Here is an 18,102-nt window from a genome sequence, read left to right on the forward strand (position 1 = left end):
GGGCAAAAGCTTTATCACATTTTGATAACAGTCTTAAGAGTTTCAGAAGGTATGTATAGCCTTATAGTGAATAAATTCCAAAGGTTTTTCTATGCCTCCTTTAGGACTGTACTGTAGGTTGGTTTTCACTTATCTTGCTGAAAGCAGACATCCTTGAAATGCACAGGTTTAACATTTTTGTGGGACTTCAGAGGTCCCTGACAAGTGTGATAATTTATCATTTCGCTGAGTCATAATTTTGAATCATGAGTGAGTGTGGTGGACCCCTCAGGATCCACATCCCAAGCTATCATGTCACAGTAGCCCATTAAAGGACTAAAGGAGGAATTAAAATGTTTCAGGGACATTTGACTGTCTCTAATGGAGGAACTTATATATCACAGTGGTACCCAAGATTGTAGGACGCAGTGATCACAGATGTCAAGGGTCGACTGCAATGGCTTTTAGCTTGACAGAAAAAAATCTTTGCTGAAACGTAACATGAAGTCCAGCACTGGGAATGAGGCAAATGACTTAAACACCTCAGTGGCCTTCCCAAGAACCACGCTAGAAAAAGAATCCCGACAACATAGCTAATTTTGTGGACATGAAAGCCTTGAGAAACCAAAGAGCCTGGAGGCTGAACTTCAAGGATGCCCCTTCCTTCAGGTGAACCCCCAAAATAGTACTCTCCACATTAATAAGCCTGTGGAAACAGACATGTGTATCTGAGCATGCGATAAAATCCAGGTGGAAATGATCTAATTATCGGCTGCCTTCCAAACCAGTTTGTCCCAGAGTACAAGGTTGTAGGTCACAAACTCCGGGTTAAACAAACCCAGCTTTGAATTCCAACACTGTGACTAACCAATCAGCTATGTGACTTCAAGTGAATTTACTTAAATTATTTCTGAGAGCCTTTGTTCATCTTTAAAAGGGCGACTGCAACATTTTCCTCTTAAAATTAAGTGTAAGCCAGACAATGTTCAGGGTTCCTACCTCGGCTCCCTGGACCCTGGAGCAGATGCTCAGTTAGTGTGCGGGCCCTCCCACAGGGCAGGAGTTGTGCTTGCTCTGATCTGAAGCCTCTCCAGGCCCCTTACATTACTTTTCCCATCTTCCCATCCCTGAACTTCACAGAGAAAACCTCAACAAGCATTTTCACTGTCATTACTTCTCTCCAAGGGCTTCAAATCAATGCTCAATTGTTCACATTTCAGAATACAGAATTTGAATACCTACATGAAGCAGCTAAGAATCTGAGAATCTAAATGGACACGAGAAATTAAATCAAGAATACTTTTACTTTTTGAGTTGAAACAGACCCAGTATCAAAAACACTAGAAACTATTCCCCTATACCAAAGTGGGACATTGATGATTACATGACGTTGAAGTGGCAGGGGCTATTAAAATCACTCTTCTGCTCATGGGCCCTCCAGAATGTTGAACAGTTCAAACATCTGGAAATCCATGCTGTTTGTCTTTTAATTTCTCGTGAAAATCGGGCTCCCAGACTCCTAACAAGCACAAATCACCCTTGGACCAGTTATCCACCCTCTCCTCACCTGGTAGGAGTAGAAGTGAATCAGACAAACAATATGACTTTTTAAAAATTATTTAATTTAGTAGTTTTCTTGGAAAAAAAACAATAAGGCAAAAAAACCGAAAATATATATAGTTTTGTTTTGTTTTCATGTGACTTTATTTCACCTGAAGGACTCAAAGCTTCTTCCATTCGCAGGACTCTGACTGGGGATCAGGCCGGAAATGTAGTGCAGATGGTGGAGGAAGAAAAGGGGGATAAAGCAAGGCAGTTCAGCTTAGTTTGGGAATCCCCACTCTGTCTGGAGCCCCTGACTAGGTCAGTGCTTTTACCGACCTCCTTGAAAGCCGCCCCAGCGTAAGCCTTGCTTATGTCACCCTTGCTTATGTAGGGAATCGGGTCCTTAGGAGGAAGTTCCCCAGCAGTTCCCTCTCTCTCAAGTTCATCCCAGCCAGGAAGGGAGGGATGGCGGGGAAGGAATGAGAGTACTAATTTACCCAGGATAACCCAGCTGTCCCGGAGGGCTGGCTTCCTCTGGAATGCTATTTCCCCTCACGACCCACACTGGCTGAGGCTCAGCAGTTAAGGAACAGAAACAGAAAACACTAACAGAAAGCATACAAGGAAGGCACCTCAATTTGTGATCCTCAACCAAGGGTGGGTTGCACAGGGGGTCAGAGTTCTGAACAAGACAGCTAAAACGAGTACAGAACACAGAAGGAAGGAAGCCAGGGCCCCGCCAGAGCCATCCTCTTTCCCTGCCCACATGATGGTGCTTGGAGCCCCATCTCCTGGGAAGAAGGTTCTTTTGGGAATCGGCTGTGTGTGCTGTGACCGGGACAGAGGCAGAATTAAACTGGAAATTACCCTCCTGACTTTCTACCCATATTCTTCCTAACAAAAGAAGGAAAAAAGGCAGGAAAGAGGTTAAGATTCCATTTTCAAGAGTCAGGTAATTAGGAGAGCAGAGTTGAGACGGCAGTGGGCACCCCATGATACAAACCATGGATACAGGCCCTGTTCGGTGAGTGCCAGACACGATCCTGCTCAGGTTTTGAGTCTGTCTGCCCCTCACAGATGGAAAGCAGAGCAGGCTCCAATCCACATCAATGTGTCCAAGAGAGTTCCAGGGAGACAAGTGATATCAAAAAACAAGATTCTTAATGGGAAGAAGGAAAATTAAACAAAAAAATTAGATTTTTCTCTACATATATATAATATACAGATATGTAACACATTATTCCAGAGGTGGCTCCAGTCCATGGGGCTTGAGAGATGGTGAAAACTTTTATTCCAGACTAACTTCTTCTCTCAAATTCTGAATCAGAATGGGATAGGTAATGTTTTGCTCCATACTGGGGCACAGACGCAAACTGGTATTGTGCCGAGAGAGAAGAGAAGCTAGAAAGGGAATGAAGGATGCGGGGAGGAGGAACTGGGAAAGCGAAAGTGGCTAGCACTCTTTATCCATCCTGCCTCGTGTTCTCAGAAGTTCTCCACCTGAGGAAGTCCGTAAAACCCCTTTGTGAGGATTAATTCAACCCTCCTACCAACCACAGAAGTGGCCTCCACTTGCTATCAAAGAGGATGGAGAAGAGCAGAAGGGTGTGTTATGCAAGTGAAGACAGAACCTTCCAAGAATGTAATGCTGAAAATTCCAACCTTACAGAACAATTCCTCTCGCAAGTGTCCCAATACCGCAATTATCTACGCATGGACGCCCTGTTAAACTGACCCCATCGGTGAACACATTTCATAATGCCATGCCATGTCACCACAATCATTCACGATGCCTCCGTTGGTAAGTCTTATATGTTTCTTTTTAAAGGAATTTCTAAAATCAGCTCTTGCTCTGAACAGCACCAAAATGCCCCTGAATCATAATCTCAACGTAGATCTTGGCTGAGCAGGATACTACAAGGGGAGGGTGAATGACACCATCTTAAATGGGGGCAGAGGGAGAAGGAAGAGTCAAGAATACTTGACTTTGCGAAAGTGGAATAACACTAACGTTCAGCCACTAAACTTCTCCCTTACAGACACAGGTATCTAGTATGTCGATTTCAGTTTCAATCAGCTAAGGCAACCAGCCAATCACCACCACTGGTGTCTGCTTCTGGTGATTGATTGGGGAAAAATGATTGGTTAAGACAGACAAATCTGAGGAAAGCACTCGGTGAGAGAGCCACAACTGCCAGCTTTCCACACATCCTCTGTCCTCTTCTCCTGTGGATCCTCCTCTTTTTTGTTACTGTTGCTTCAGAAAATGTCCGGGCATGTGCTCCAGTCCTGTTTTTCTTTACACTCCCAATATCCTCCCCGATAAATATGGGTTAACTCCTTGGTAACAGGGTCCTTCTTCCGCTCAAACCACAGTGCCTTGTAGGGATCATAGGGTGTGCCTAAAAGGGAAAGAAGGGAAAGAAAAATGGAATTAGAGGCAAAAATACACTGGCATTCTCCACACATTAAGAAATAGGGGTGACCGGTTCGTTACCATCCTCTGTGGCTTTCATAGCTTCTGCTTCTCTCTTCTTTCTGGAAAGTCTTTGTTTTTCCTCCAGGCGCTGCTTCTCAGCATTTGCTTCATCCCAGCGCCCGTTTTCCATCAGTCTCTGGTCGGGCCGTAATCGGCTGTCTGTAGGGGCAGTACCAGCTTCCCAGGCATTGAGAGTTAGAGCAAGCTCTGAAAAGTAGTACATGTTTTCTGCATTCTTCCTAAAAGTAAAGGATGAGAAAAAGAGAGGGTAATTCCAGAGGCCAGACCCTAGTTAGTTAAAGAGCAACAGCTAAGTACACTGCCAAAAGACTACTTCACCAAGGCTGTACGAAGGCAAAGACTTAGGACCTTGTCAGCTTCCCCTAATTAAGAGACCCAAACTTGACCATTCCCCGGCCCCTCCCCAGCATCTCTCAATTCCATAGTTTTCTGGGCTTGTGTTGCGTTCAGCTGGAATTAGGAAGAATCAAACATTCTACTAAATGAAAAGGCCTTATTCCTGTTTCTTTTGCTTTCTTTTTAACCTCTTCCCAGGATAATCTTGACTATTATTACAAACTGAACATATGAGATGAAGATAGGAGACAAATGGCCTCTGTCTTTATTTCCAAAGTCCTGTATGTTACCTCAGGGACCTTTATATTGCCCCTGGACTTTTAGGCTAAATATTAACAGGTGGTAGGCATTTTCTCCTCTAGCTGCTTCTGAATAGTTTTGCTCTAAATTATAGAAAAATATCTGTCTGAATCATGATCCAAAGGACATTTAGAAAGCATCAAATATTTTTTGGCAGATGTGTTTTGATTAGTTTGAACTTTCTTGGGACAGGGCATGCTACAACTCCACTCATACAGTGACAACCTGCCGGTAATCTCTCCAAAGATTCTCATTCCCCTTGCTCAATCTCTCACTTAACTAAGCAGGAAGGCAGGCAGCAATGCTGGCAATCCTGCGGAGGCTGAGGTCACAGCAGTATCTGGGCAGCACGCACACTGATACTCACGGTAAAGGATTCCTTTTCCACAGCATGACCCTGCTTTCCTCTGCTTCATGGCCTCTCTGTCGAGCATCACCCCCATTCTCCCCAATGACTGGATGTACTTTGAAACAATCCATTTTCTCATCCCACGTCCCCAGAAGGGCAAAGTGAACTCTTCCTGATGGATCTGTCACTTCCCCTGTCACCTACAAGGATGGAGAGCAGGGCTGTGGAGTTCAGCATGCACTGGGGGTTAGCTTACCTCACTGTTTTGGAAACCAAAGTCCTAGGGTAAATATTGGTTAAATCCTCCTATGACAAACACCATGGAGTCATCCAAATTATTTTGCTATATTTTCCTGAGCTGCTTAAAATAACTGAACCGTGAGTTGGGGGTTTCATCACCATTTTGTTGTATAGGGATTTTTGTTGCAACGATAACATGTAGGAAAAGGAATTGACTGGTACTCAGAATTAAGGTATTTTCTTCTCACTAGAAATCAGAGAGAGCCACGAACAAATTTAAACCCCAACTATTCTTCACTCTTTTGTCGAAATCCGTGGCACAATTCCACTGTGGTGGTAACACATAACTCCTGCTCAAACTTCACAGGGGTGACACTGCCCATGCCGTCTTCCTATAATCCTTTTGTTAGTCCTTCCTGTGTGTTTCCCATTTTTAATCTTTCATTGCTCCTGACTTTTACTTTCATACTTGTTGTCTTTTCCAGAAAAGAAAAGAATTTGGTTTCGTAATGCCATGTTGTTCACTTTCTCTTTTACCTTTCCTATTTTGAATCGCCATGTTTAGGAGATATAGATCTCTCTCTCTATCTACACCAGCCCCAAAGAAGTAGCCTTTCTAAGGGATACACACTGAATGAAAACAATTTAAAATCCAACTTCTCTTACCTTTCTTGCTACATCCCGAGAGAAGTAGCTATAAGGAACAAATTTAAGATTGCACTTGTCTCCTGTCTTGTGATTCACAATGTCAATTTCACCAGACTATCAATGAAAAGAATCAGGGATTAGTTTTCTTAAGACTGGATGACTTGAATATATGCCAAACCCATGCCTCATAATTCTTTGCTTTTCAATCTTAATTCTAGCACTTCCTTGCTTAAGATTCAGGTCTTAGCCAATCCGGAGATGCTGTGGACTCCCTTTGTAACTGTGGTATTCCAGGGTGGGATCAAGACCAAATGACTGTTTTTTTGAATTATGTGTCACGTGTTAGGTGGCATGAATCAACCTTCAGCACACTTATTGATATTCATATAATAATTCACCTTTCCAAACCAATCCCCTACTCGTGCCCTTCATGAACTCTGTGCTTAACTCTGTGTTCTCAAAATTTCAAGGTTACATCCAGTGGGCCTTTCTACACTTTATTAATTTCATTTTCTCCTCTTTTCTATCTCCCGAATCCCAAACCAGCTTAATTCCCACATCTACAGCCTCTCCCTGCTGTTCAGACAGCATTCTGAATTTACTACAACCACTGTCTTAAGAGCAAATTGACAATTAAGTAGATATTATCTTGGTACATCTCTTACACTGGTAAATTTTCTTAAATATTTTTCAACTTATGCATGTTTGTCATATATCTCCAACTATAAAATAACTCTTTGAAGGACAACATCTCATCTGACTTTGTATCCCCAGGACCTAGCACTCTGCCTGGCAATAACTATTTGATGAATAATGAAGGGATGAAGAATGGGAGCCATGTTTATTATTTTTTTGCATCCTTCACAGTGCCTAACACAGTCCTAGTAGTCACTGAATGCATGTTATAACTCGATCATTTGTAAGTAATAATTTGTGGTATAGAAATTCAGGGAGGCTGGGGGTGGGGCTGCTGAGAAAAATTCCTTAGAAGAAACTGATGAACCAGTAACAACTGTCTGTGGCCAGTTTACATGCCCTAAATACTGCACAGGTGGACCTAGGAGGGGTTCCTCTGAACTTCAGACACACTGTGGGCACCTTCGCTCACCTGATCTATCCATAACTTGCCCACGATAATGTTGTGCACTGTTGTGGTAACTTTCTTCCAAGTGTAGTGGTGCCCAGTTGCATGAAAAATACAGTGGATGCTACCTGGAAGCAGAGAGAAATACACAAATTGGGCCAAATATTAGAAAAAGAGCACCATGCCAGCTAGAAATAACAATGGATTGATTTTCTTCTATGGATATTTATTACTTTTAAAAAGAAAACAATAAATCAAAAAGAATTTATAACCTTCTTAAATGCTGGAAGTGGAAGCAATGATTGAATTTTTTCACTTGATTTTTAAATGTGAATACCATATAACTGAGGACAAATGCTGACAACTGATACAGCTTAGCTAGGAAAGCAATATTCTGCAGTTGTAGAAATACAAATGAAAGCAAATACTCCAATGTTTTTACTAACTGTGCCTGCCATTCCAGCTGCAAAATTTACAGAGAGGTCGAATCTGCCCCAGCGTGAGAAAATACAATTGCACTGTGGAAAGGAGCACACACTGGTAGTCAGCACTGGGGGCCAGGCCCTATTGTTAGTAACTAGCTGTGTGACATTAAGCAAAGCACTTATCTAGAGCCTTAATAGTAAAAAGGAGTAGTGGATAGAGCAGAGGCTTCGGAATCAGACAGAATCAGATTTGATCCTGGCTCCACCACTCATTAGATGTGTGATCTGTGTTGTATAATAATTTGTCTGGTCTTTGTCCACGGTTCCTGGGGAGACACCTTTAAATCCCTGAAATTTCCCAAGTGATAGCAGAGTCTTTGTCATTCATGGGGGCCCTGACAGTTTATCCCAATGAGGTGACACGATGGGCCCCTAGATAGTTTATGCTAATGAGATGACTCAGGATGAAGGCAGGCCAGAAAGACCAACCATGTAATTAGAGAGCTGGGGCTTTGAGTCACCTCATAACAGCTGGACTCCCGGCCTCCTGGGAATGATATTCCCCTTCCCACAGGGACGGAAGGAGGCCTGGATATTGAGTTCAGTCATGCAGCCAATGATTCAATCAATCATGCCTACATAATGAAACCCCAATAAAACCCCTGGACAATGAAGTTTGGTGGGCTTTCTGGCTAGTGAACACATTAATGTGCCAGGAGGGTGATGTGCCCTGATTCCCTGGGGACAGGGCATGGAAGCTCTAAGTTCAGGACCCTCCCAGACCTTGCCCTATGTGTCTCTTCATTTGGCTCGTCCTGATTCATACCCTTTATAATAAAACTTTAATAACGAATACAACACTTTCCTGAGTTCCAAGTCATTCTAGTGATTTACTGAACCCGAAGGAGTTGTGGGAACCCCTGAATTTAGACCCAGTTGGTCAGATGTGCGGGTGGCATGGGGACCTCCAAATCTGTGGCTGGCATCTGAAGTGAGGGCAGACTTGCTGGGGACCATGCTCTTAATTTCTGGGGTCTGTGTGAATCTGGATGGTTAGTGTCAGAATTGCATTACAGTACTACACCCTAGAGATGTTTTTAACTAGGCCTCATCTGTAAACTTGGAGTAACGACATCTTGTACAGTAAAAATGTTTATTTGCCCAGTAAAATGCTTGAAATATAAGAGGTACTAAATAGATACAGTCTTCTCCTGTTCCTGTGAGTTAATCTCAAATGAAAACCAAACGAAAATCAGTGGTTTGAGCAGATGTGACTGGAGATTCAAAATAATCAAAAATTTTAAAAATATATATTAAATAATGTAGTCAACTCCAGTAACAGTGTAACTCTAAGCTCCCTTTGTAACCACTAATGTAAAGAACACTGATGTGGCTTAGATATGTCTTTCCTGTACAAAAGATGAAAGCAGCCCTGGTAGCCACAGCAGCAGTGATGTTGATGACAATGACATTAACAATAATATAGCAACTCTGCTGAGAGCACTTCCCAGGTACCAGGCCCTGTGCTGTATCCTCCTCATGTATTATCTCCCATAATCTTTACAACCATCTTCAAATATTTGCTCTACCTAAATATATCCTAAATCTCTTGCTCAATAACTCCTCTACCAGCACTCAGTCTAAGCCACCAGCATCACTTGCCTGAACCTCTGTAACAACTACTTTTTGGTGTTCCAGGTTCCTCTTTTGCCCTGTAAAGTCTCTAGTCAAAACGACGTTTAAAACATATCATATCAACTTACCATACTGTCACATCTCTCAATTATTGCCCACTGCGATTAGAATTAAACTCAACTCCTTTCCCTGGTTGGCAAGAGCCTATGAGAGCTGGCCTCCACCAACCCCTCTGATCTCAGCCACTACTTCCTTCCTTGCTCACTCTGAACCAGCTGCTGGAGCCTGGTTTTTTCTCAAGCATGCCATGCTTGCTCCCCCTACAAGGCCTTTACCTTTGCGGTTCTCTCTGACTGGAACATTCTCTCCAAATCATCTTTTGGTTGGTTTCTTTTGGTTATTTAGGTCTCCACTCAAATGTAACCTTTTCAGAGAGAATTTCCTGACTACTCTATCCAAGAAACCACTCACACTCATTTCTCCACCATTAACCCCGATCTCTACTTACTCAATTTTCTTCATAGAATTACCACTATATAAAATTATTAATATGTTTGTTTACTTTTCTGTCTACTTAAGAAAAGAATGCAAGCTAAATGAGGGCAAAGTGGCATTTTTCACCATTGTACGCATAGCACCTAGAATTGTTTCTGGCATCTAGTGGGCACTCAAATATCTGTTGATAGCTCAGATGCAGGCACTATCATCCCCTATTGCTGCTGGAGCCAACTGCCACAAACTTTGTGACTTAAAACAACACAATTTATTCTCTTACAGTTCTGGAGTTAGAAGTCTAAAATCAAGGTGTCAGAAGGGCTATGTCCTTCTGAAGGCTTTAGGACAGAATCCATTTTCTTGCCTTTTCCAGCTACTAGAGGCCACCTGCATTCTTTGGCTTATGGTCCCTTCCTAGGATCACTTAAACTTCTTGCTTCTGTTGTCAATGACCCTGATCCTCCAGCCTCCCTCTTACAGAAACCCTTGAGATTATATTTGGCCCACAGAATAAGCCAGGATTATCTCCCCATCTTGAGATCCTTAACTTAACCACACCTATGAAGTTCTTTTCACTATGTAAAGTGACATATTCACAGGTCCCACGGAATAGGATGTGGATGTATTTCGGGGAATGGGGGCATTATTCAGTCTACCACATCCCCATTTTACCAATGAAGACTCTGAGCTCGGAGAAGTGAAGGAATTTGCCCAAGATTACACAGCCAGTGAGTGCGAGAGCTGCACCTCAAAATAACATCAGAACATCCATCTGTACAGCCCAACACCATACCTCTGTATCCCATCCTGATCATGAGCCTGCTGCTCTGCACAGTGTCCCTTCCAGCTCACAGGGATACTGGGAGAACAACACCCTATGACTGCCTTTCTTAATATAATGTTTATGTCTTGAAAACTTGACAATAAGCTAAAGGTCTAAAAACTGAGCCATTTAAAACATACACAGGGAAAGAGAGCCACTTCCAGAATGGTGGAGTAAGGACTTCCATATATCTACTCTTCAATAAAAGCAACAAGAACACACTAGCAAAAATTATCAGAGTCGACTTTTTCAGAACTCTGGAAATTAACCAAACGCTTACAATAATCCAAGAAGCATTTATTCAAGAAAAATGGCTGAATCCGATCTCCCTCTCCCTAGCTCAGCAGTAGCCTCACAAGATGGTAGCCATGAAAACCAGCCAGCAACCTCGCAAACACTGGAGGGAGCAGAACAGTATGAAGCTCCCCCAAAACCTCATCTCCAAAGAATTGTCATTATCTGACCTATCTGGTGTTCCCTGTAAACTCCCACTCGCAGGACCTGACTCAGCACCTGCTCACCTCCAACAGCCTTTGCCCTGGGGTGATCATCAAAACAATCAGTGGCAATTGTTTAACCCAGAAGCTGCCTGATGCAGTGATAGCAGTTGGAGCAACTGAAGAAATAATGGCCAAAAATACTCCAAACTTGATGAAAACCACTAATCTGCACATCCAAGAAGCTCAATGAACTAGGATAAACTCAAAGACCACCACACGGAAACCCATCATAATCAAACAATTGAAAGACAAAGATAAAGAGAGAAGCCTGAAAGCAGTGAAAGAGAAGTTGTGCATCATATAAATGGTTCTCAATAAGTTTATCAGAAACCACAGAGGACAGAAGGCAGTGGGATGACATATTCAAAATGCTGAAAGAAAAAGACTGTCAAGTCAAGAATTCTACATCCAGTAAAACTATCCTTTATAAACAAAGGAGAACTTAAGACATTCCTAAATAAACAAAAACTGAAAGACTTCATGGATAGCACATCTGCCCTTCAAGAAATACGAAAGGAATTCCTTCAGGCTGAAATGAAAGGAGACTAGACAGTAACTTAAATCTACAGTAAGAAATAAGGAGACCAGTAAAGGTGACTGCAACTAAGCTATATAAAAGACAATATAAATGTATTTTTTGCTTGCAAGTTTTTTTCTCCTATATGATTTAAAAGACAACTATAAGAAGCAACAGTTAAAAAACTATGTTGATGGGATTATAATGTATAAAAATACAATTTGTCAGGGCCAGCCCAGTGGCGCAGCAGTTAAGTTCGCACATTCCACTTCAGCAGCCCAGGGTTTGCCGATTCGGATCCTGGGTGCTGATCTACACACCGCACATCAAGCCATGCTGCGGCAGGAGTCCCACATATAAAGCAGAGGAAGATGGGCATGGATGTTAGCTCAAGGCTAGTCTTCCTCAGCAAAAAAGAAGAGGATTGGCAGCAGATATTAGCTCAAGGTTAATCTTCCTTAAAGAAAAAAAATTGTATGAAAATAAAAGCACAAAGGAAGGAAAGGTAACAGATCTGATAGTGCAAAGTTTTTGTATACTATTAAAATTAAGTTGATATTAATCTGATCTAGATTATTAGAAGATGTTAATTGTAATACCCAGGGTAACCACTACAAAAATGCCTTTAAAATATAGTAAAAGGGAATTAAAATGGTAAACTAGAAAAATACCTATTTAACACAAAAGAAGGAACTAATGGAGGAATACAGGGAAAAAAAGACATAACATATACAGAAAAAAAAAAAACCAAAACGGCAAATGTAAATCCTACCTAATCAGTAATAAATATAAATGGATTAATCATTCTTTTTTTTTTTTAAAAGACTGGCAACAGTTGTTAGCTCAGGTGCCAATCTTCTTTTTTTTTTTTCTGCTTTTTCTCTCCAAATCCCCCTAATATATAGTTGTACATTTTAGTTGTGGGTCCTTCTAGTTGTGCCACATGGGACGCCACCTCAATGTGGCCTGATGAGTGGTGCCATGTCTGCGCCCAGGATCCGAACCGGTGAAACCCTGGGCTGCTGAAGTGGAGCGCGTGAACTTAACCACTCAGCCACGGGGCCGGCCCCTGGATTAATCATCCTAGTCAAAAAATAGAAACTGGAAGAATGGATAAAATATATAAGCAGAAAGTTTAGTCAAAAGTGCAAATTCAAGGTCCACAGGGCCCAGTAGTGTCACGGACAAGAGATCGATAGGCTGAATGGTTGTTTCATTCATATCCAAAATTGTGATTCTTCTTGAGTTAGAGAACTCCAAAACTATGAAATAATACTCTTATTTAAATGTCTTTCTTTAAACTTCAAGGCTAACACCTAGTTCCAATACTCTGGGAGTTGAGGAGTAAATTCACATTCATCCTTTACCATAGTCTTCATCATTTTTCAAACTCCAATTATATTTTCTAGAAGCATTCTTCTTTCCAGATTGCAAGAATTCTAACCTTTTTAGTGTATTTTACAGGGAGACTGAGACTCCCGGCCACCACCTCAAAAAACCATCTATCTGTCTACTCGTTCTCAACCCTGTCCACATGTCTTTTTTCAGTAACATCTATTGGCTTAACAAGTTACCCTCTGAGAGCTGAGTGCCACTGCAAATGTGAAAATTTCACTGCATGATTCTTCTTCCAAGTTACTGATCCAAAAATATTAAATTCAGCCATCTCCAGGGCCAATGTCTGGAAATCCCAATTTTTATACTTCTATATTCCATTTCCTGTCACTAAGTCAACTCTTTGTTTAATCTCCCTGTGAAGGCTGGGATCTGTTTTCTTCACTTACACTTCCCAAGCACCCAGAACACACCTAGTCCATGGCAGGTACTTAGTATCTAACATACGGAGGCACTTAACACAGCACATCCTGGTGACCCGACTCCTAAACAATCACAGGAATGGAATCCTATCAAAGATATTTTTTAACTCCAAAAAATTAGATCCCCCACTTATATCATGTTCAAATAGTTATTCACCCCTCAAAGAATTATAGATACAAATATAAAATTCTACATAGATACAGAATTTAATCATTCTAGTCGAAGTATAGAGAAAATGTACAGCACATCATTGTTGAGTTAGGTTTATCGCTATTTTTTAAATGTATACAACTCTCCTTAGAATTAAATATAATCCATCCCTTTAGAGATCCCCAGGGGTCCCCTGAAACTCTTCCCCATGGGTGAAAGTCGTCGGGCAGTATGACCACTGACATCCCAGTTCTGCAGATGAGGTGTGGACATCCCAGGCAACTACTACTCAACCTAATATTTCTAAAATTATTTGCTTCAAAGACAGTTAAGTAATTAGGACGTTTTTAAAGGTCCTCAGTAAAGATCGAGACCAAAATCACCTAGTCTTCTCTTCATTTAAGTGATAGTGTTAACACTCCAGTTTCTCTTAATACATTACAAACATTCTTGATTTTTGGGGGGCTGATTTTTAGTTTGTACTATACTTGCTACATTTGGTGTTCCTGAGAGAAAGGAGAATTTATTAAAGAAGAAGACTATACTGCAATAACCAAGCACTGCAGCTAGGCCTCATGAAAGACTAGAAGCAGGAAATGGAAGCCATCAGGAGCTCAGGCAGCTCCTGTCTGCCCTGTCTCTAGGGAGGTACTTGGTTTCTCTCTCTCCACTTTGTTTCTTTTGCTGTAGACCAGCATTCACTCTTCAGTACATACATGGTCAAATGTGGCTGCTCTTGTTCAAAAGAGCATCAAGAATCTCTAATCCATGAATAATCTCATTTTCCCTAAAGTATAGACCTTCCAACACTGCATATTAGGATTTTATTCCCAGGGGTGATCTTTTGATCATGGTGCAAAATTAACTTGTAATCCAGTAAGATCTTTTAAAATAAAGTTTCATCTTACCTGGAGTTCAGCCATTACATAAATGATACCTAACCCATCGGGTAGAGGAAGAGAGGAGGGGAAGGAGAGGAGAAGGGGGAGGGGCTAGCTGAGAAACCTGATCTTACAGTCAGGAGAGTTCTGATTTATACAGAGAACCTGATTGCTAGGATAACAGGGGAAACACCAGTTAAGAGATAAAGTTTAAAAAATGCATGCTAGAATTTATATTCTAAAATAGTACTTAATGACGCATTAAATATAGCTAAGAACACAAAGAATTTATGGCTGGGTGGGTCCTTAAAGAGTCTTGTGCCTCCTCACTCATTCGATAGCTGAGAATTAAACGACCTGCACAGAGCTAACTAGTAATGTTCAGAGCCCAAATCAGACCTCCAATCTCCTGACTCCTACACCAGTGACCTCCTCTATCATGCCAGAAAATCTTTCACTCCTGGAGCACTAATTCTTACAAAGATGGTGGCCTTACCGAGGGGCATAATGGAGAGGTATTTGCCTCGAAACTTGCTGGTGATTTTGATTTCCTGACGCAATGTCCAGCCATTTTTGGACTCAGCATGGTGCGCGGCAGCAGGGGGATGATGACTCACCTTGAAGAAATCAGTGGTTCAAATTAAAAAGGAGGAAAGGAGAAGGGAAAGATACTGCCTATTTCTTGGTGATAAACACCCAAAATTCACAGGACATATTTACACCCACAACAGTACAGCCTCCAGTGTTGCAGCCCTGAAGGAAAAGATGGCAGTCTGGGATGACAGGGACTGGAATTTCTGCAAATGTGACACCCAGGAGGATCAACCAAGAAATCATCCCTTTCTTCAAAAAGGAAACACATCACAGTCCCGAAGCTCCCTTACCTGCTCACAGAGGGATCGGTACCCATTCTCCTCTAATCGGTCCAGCTCAAAGGTCTCCCCAAGGAGTGGGTTGAATGGCTTGCTGGTACGGAAGACAGTAGTGGAATAGGAGGACACGGTGAAAGCTGCAACATAACAGAGCTGTTCTAGAGAGTTCTCACATTTTGCAGCTCGGTCTAACAGCTCATGGTATTCCAGATCTTCAGTAAGGCGCTGAAGCATGGATAAGGGCTCATTAAAGTTCACCTGTCAGGAAAAGAACAGATTTAAAAACTTGGCCCACACATCTATAAGAGACAGTTTAATTTTTCTGCAGGTGGAGAACCATATCGAGATGATAAAGCAAATCACTGGAAGAGAAGAGGCCTTTTGCTCAGTAGAGCAGCTCTAAGATCTGACGTGAAAGCAACTCCTTCTCTCTGGTCAACCGTTCACGTAAGTGAGTAGCAGAAATCACCATTTTCATTTATTTCAAAAACTGTAAGCTCTTTGGGATGGGAACCGTGCCTCTTCTGTTCACCGCTGCATATCTAAGAACCATCAGTGCCCAGCCTAGAGGAGACTGTCATTGAATAGATACGGAATGAATGAATAAAAGAGGAAATGTATTTTAGCACAAGCATACCCAGAGAGGAAGCTAACTACTTAACATTCTTGAGGGAGGAAAGAAGGGATAGTAAGTGATAAGTACAGGCCCATCTGGACTAGTGAAAAAGACACATTACACAAGTTAGCTTCCACTCCTGGACCAGACGAGTGCTAAGCATCAGTTCAGTTCTGCGTCAGGCCAGGATGTTGATGTCTTCCTGAGGCTGGACAGTTGTGCTTCTGGAGCTGGAGTGCTGGTGATGGGGCTGAGAAGGGGCTGTGAGTGTTTCTACCTTTCTAGTTTTAGAGCCAACTGACGGTACTCAACTGCAGGATGAAGTGTGTATGTGTGTGGGCATGTGTGCATTCTGTCGGGGAGAAGTTGTCCAGTCATTTGTGTATGCAGTTATTCATTCCACAAACATTTACGGAGCCCTCATGTGTCCCAGACCCTATATTGCCCACTGGGTGTAGAGAAGAGAACACAAGAGATACTGTCTCCTGTCCCCACCCTCCCTCTGAAAAAGAAAATGTTAGCTTCTAAGCTGACTGTTTGGAATTCAAGATGACTTTACTACTTAAAAATTTACTACTTAAAAAATTACTCTAAGAACAGATTAGTGGTTACCAGGGGAAAGGGTGGTTGGGAGGATGGGCACAAGGGGTGAAGTGGTGCACCTGTAATATGACTGACAAATAATAACGTACAACTGAAATTTCACAAGGTTGTAAACTATCATAACCTCAATAAAAAATGAAATAGAAAAAAACATGAAAAAAAATACTCTAAGAAGAGGTTAGGTTCCCAGGCTAGCCCATAAAGCTTATTTAATCAGCAGTATAGCTCAACAAGCCTGAATATCACTAGTGTGAGTTCTGAGTCCAGAGAATAGAGGAAGGAAGGAAAAAACTGCCTTTCTTTTGAATGGAGATAGCCTAAAGCAAAATTTCAGTTAAAAAAAAACAAACAAAAACACTTTTCTTTCCTATGGTCCCACCTCTTTTTCTGCATTTTGTCCAACCTCCTACCCACCAATCTCTGAGCCACATACTACTCTAATATTTACTGTCCTCCCAATTATGAAATACCTTATAATTTTCACTATGACAAACCTTGAAAACAACGTATAAAGGAAAAAATTTACTTGAAATGCCATCACCCAAAGATAACCATTATTTCATGTTTCTTTCTATGCATTTATACATTTCTAAAAATAATATACAAGAGAATGCTTTTTCTCTGAGAAATATACCAAGCATTTCTCTGTGGAAATTTCCCAATGAACGAAGACCACAGGACCAACATCAGAACACTCCTACCCCATCTCAACTGAAAAAGTGTGCCACACTCCAAAACCATCTTCTCGACACTGAGAGAAAAGCAGCATAGTAAGAAAAATGCACACTGAGGGGCAACAGGCTGATAAAACTTGAACCCTCAAGAGTCTTTTTAAAGAGGGTGCTTATTAACTATGCCAATAACATCTCTCACTGGCAGAATTTCAGGCAATGTGAAGTAACACTTCCGTACATTGTGAGGAACACTGGGAACGGGCAGTGCCCTCCACGGGTGGCTACAAGATGTGTCAGCACTGCCTGGGACTAGAACCAGTGCATCCTGAAGCTATCACTACTTTTCATACACACAGAGCCCTGGGCCACAACAACTGATCCAGGGACCATAGTTTCTCTGAAAGTGCCAAGCTTTTCATATTGGTTATTTTATCAGAGACCTAATAGGGAAACAAATAAATCTGAGAATTTAAAGTGGAAGGAAGCAGGGAATTAGTTATACAGCTGACAGAGAGTTGGGCAGCCAAAAAAGACAACCTAGAGATTAGCAACAGCAGGTGGCCATAACCACTGGTAGGCTGGAGGGACAAAGGGAAGGAGGGGCATTAATGCAGCCCCGAGGCCAGAGGTTTCTGGCAGAAGCTAAAACCTCAGGGGGGCCTGTCCAGTGAAAACTTGAGCCACACAGCTGCTGCCAAAGCACTGCCCGAGAGAACACAGGGTAGGGAGGAGGTACCCTGGGGTCTCTCCCTTCCTCCCTGCTCCAAACTCCTACTGGTACGTTGCACTGGTGGAGCCCGACCAGATGCCAGCAGACACGGAAGCCTGAGGAAGACAGCCTAGAGGGATCAGTCCTCCTGTGACATGACACAGAGCAGGGGAAGGGCAAAGACTAGATCTGCAGGCAAACAGGTTACAGGGTTGCACATTCCTAGCGGCCATGTCAACAAGGAACTAATGGTAAAGGAGGAGGGAGAGGTCACCTTGACTCAGAAGCTATTTTTAAGCAGGAACTGCATTTCTGAGGCTGCAATGACCAGCCTTTCCAGCCCGCCTTCCCACCACTTCCTTCAAGGCCCCAGGCAAGTGGGGCTTCTTTTTAGGCTCCCAGT

At 42.2% G+C, this 18,102-nt stretch overlaps 1 protein-coding gene across 1 annotated transcript in view; it reads right to left on the minus strand.

Annotated features, from left to right (window-relative positions):
* Positions 1-1,577: 1,577 nt before the first annotated feature.
* Positions 1,578-18,102, minus strand: part of OSBP (oxysterol binding protein) — a 32,755-nt gene continuing 16,230 nt past the window's right edge. Inside the window, exons 8-14 of the mRNA XM_044750501.2 lie at positions 15,110-15,355; positions 14,722-14,842; positions 7,006-7,109; positions 5,916-6,011; positions 5,028-5,209; positions 4,022-4,242; positions 1,578-3,926 (exon numbers count right to left, since the gene is read on the minus strand). Of these exons, the coding sequence (XP_044606436.1) occupies positions 3,784-3,926; positions 4,022-4,242; positions 5,028-5,209; positions 5,916-6,011; positions 7,006-7,109; positions 14,722-14,842; positions 15,110-15,355 (1,113 nt within the window). The 3' untranslated portion in view covers positions 1,578-3,783. The remainder of the gene's footprint in view (positions 3,927-4,021; positions 4,243-5,027; positions 5,210-5,915; positions 6,012-7,005; positions 7,110-14,721; positions 14,843-15,109; positions 15,356-18,102) is intronic.

Source organism: Equus asinus, chromosome 17, assembly GCF_041296235.1.
Source record: "Equus asinus isolate D_3611 breed Donkey chromosome 17, EquAss-T2T_v2, whole genome shotgun sequence".
In the NCBI taxonomy this organism is placed as follows: domain Eukaryota; kingdom Metazoa; phylum Chordata; class Mammalia; order Perissodactyla; family Equidae; genus Equus; species Equus asinus.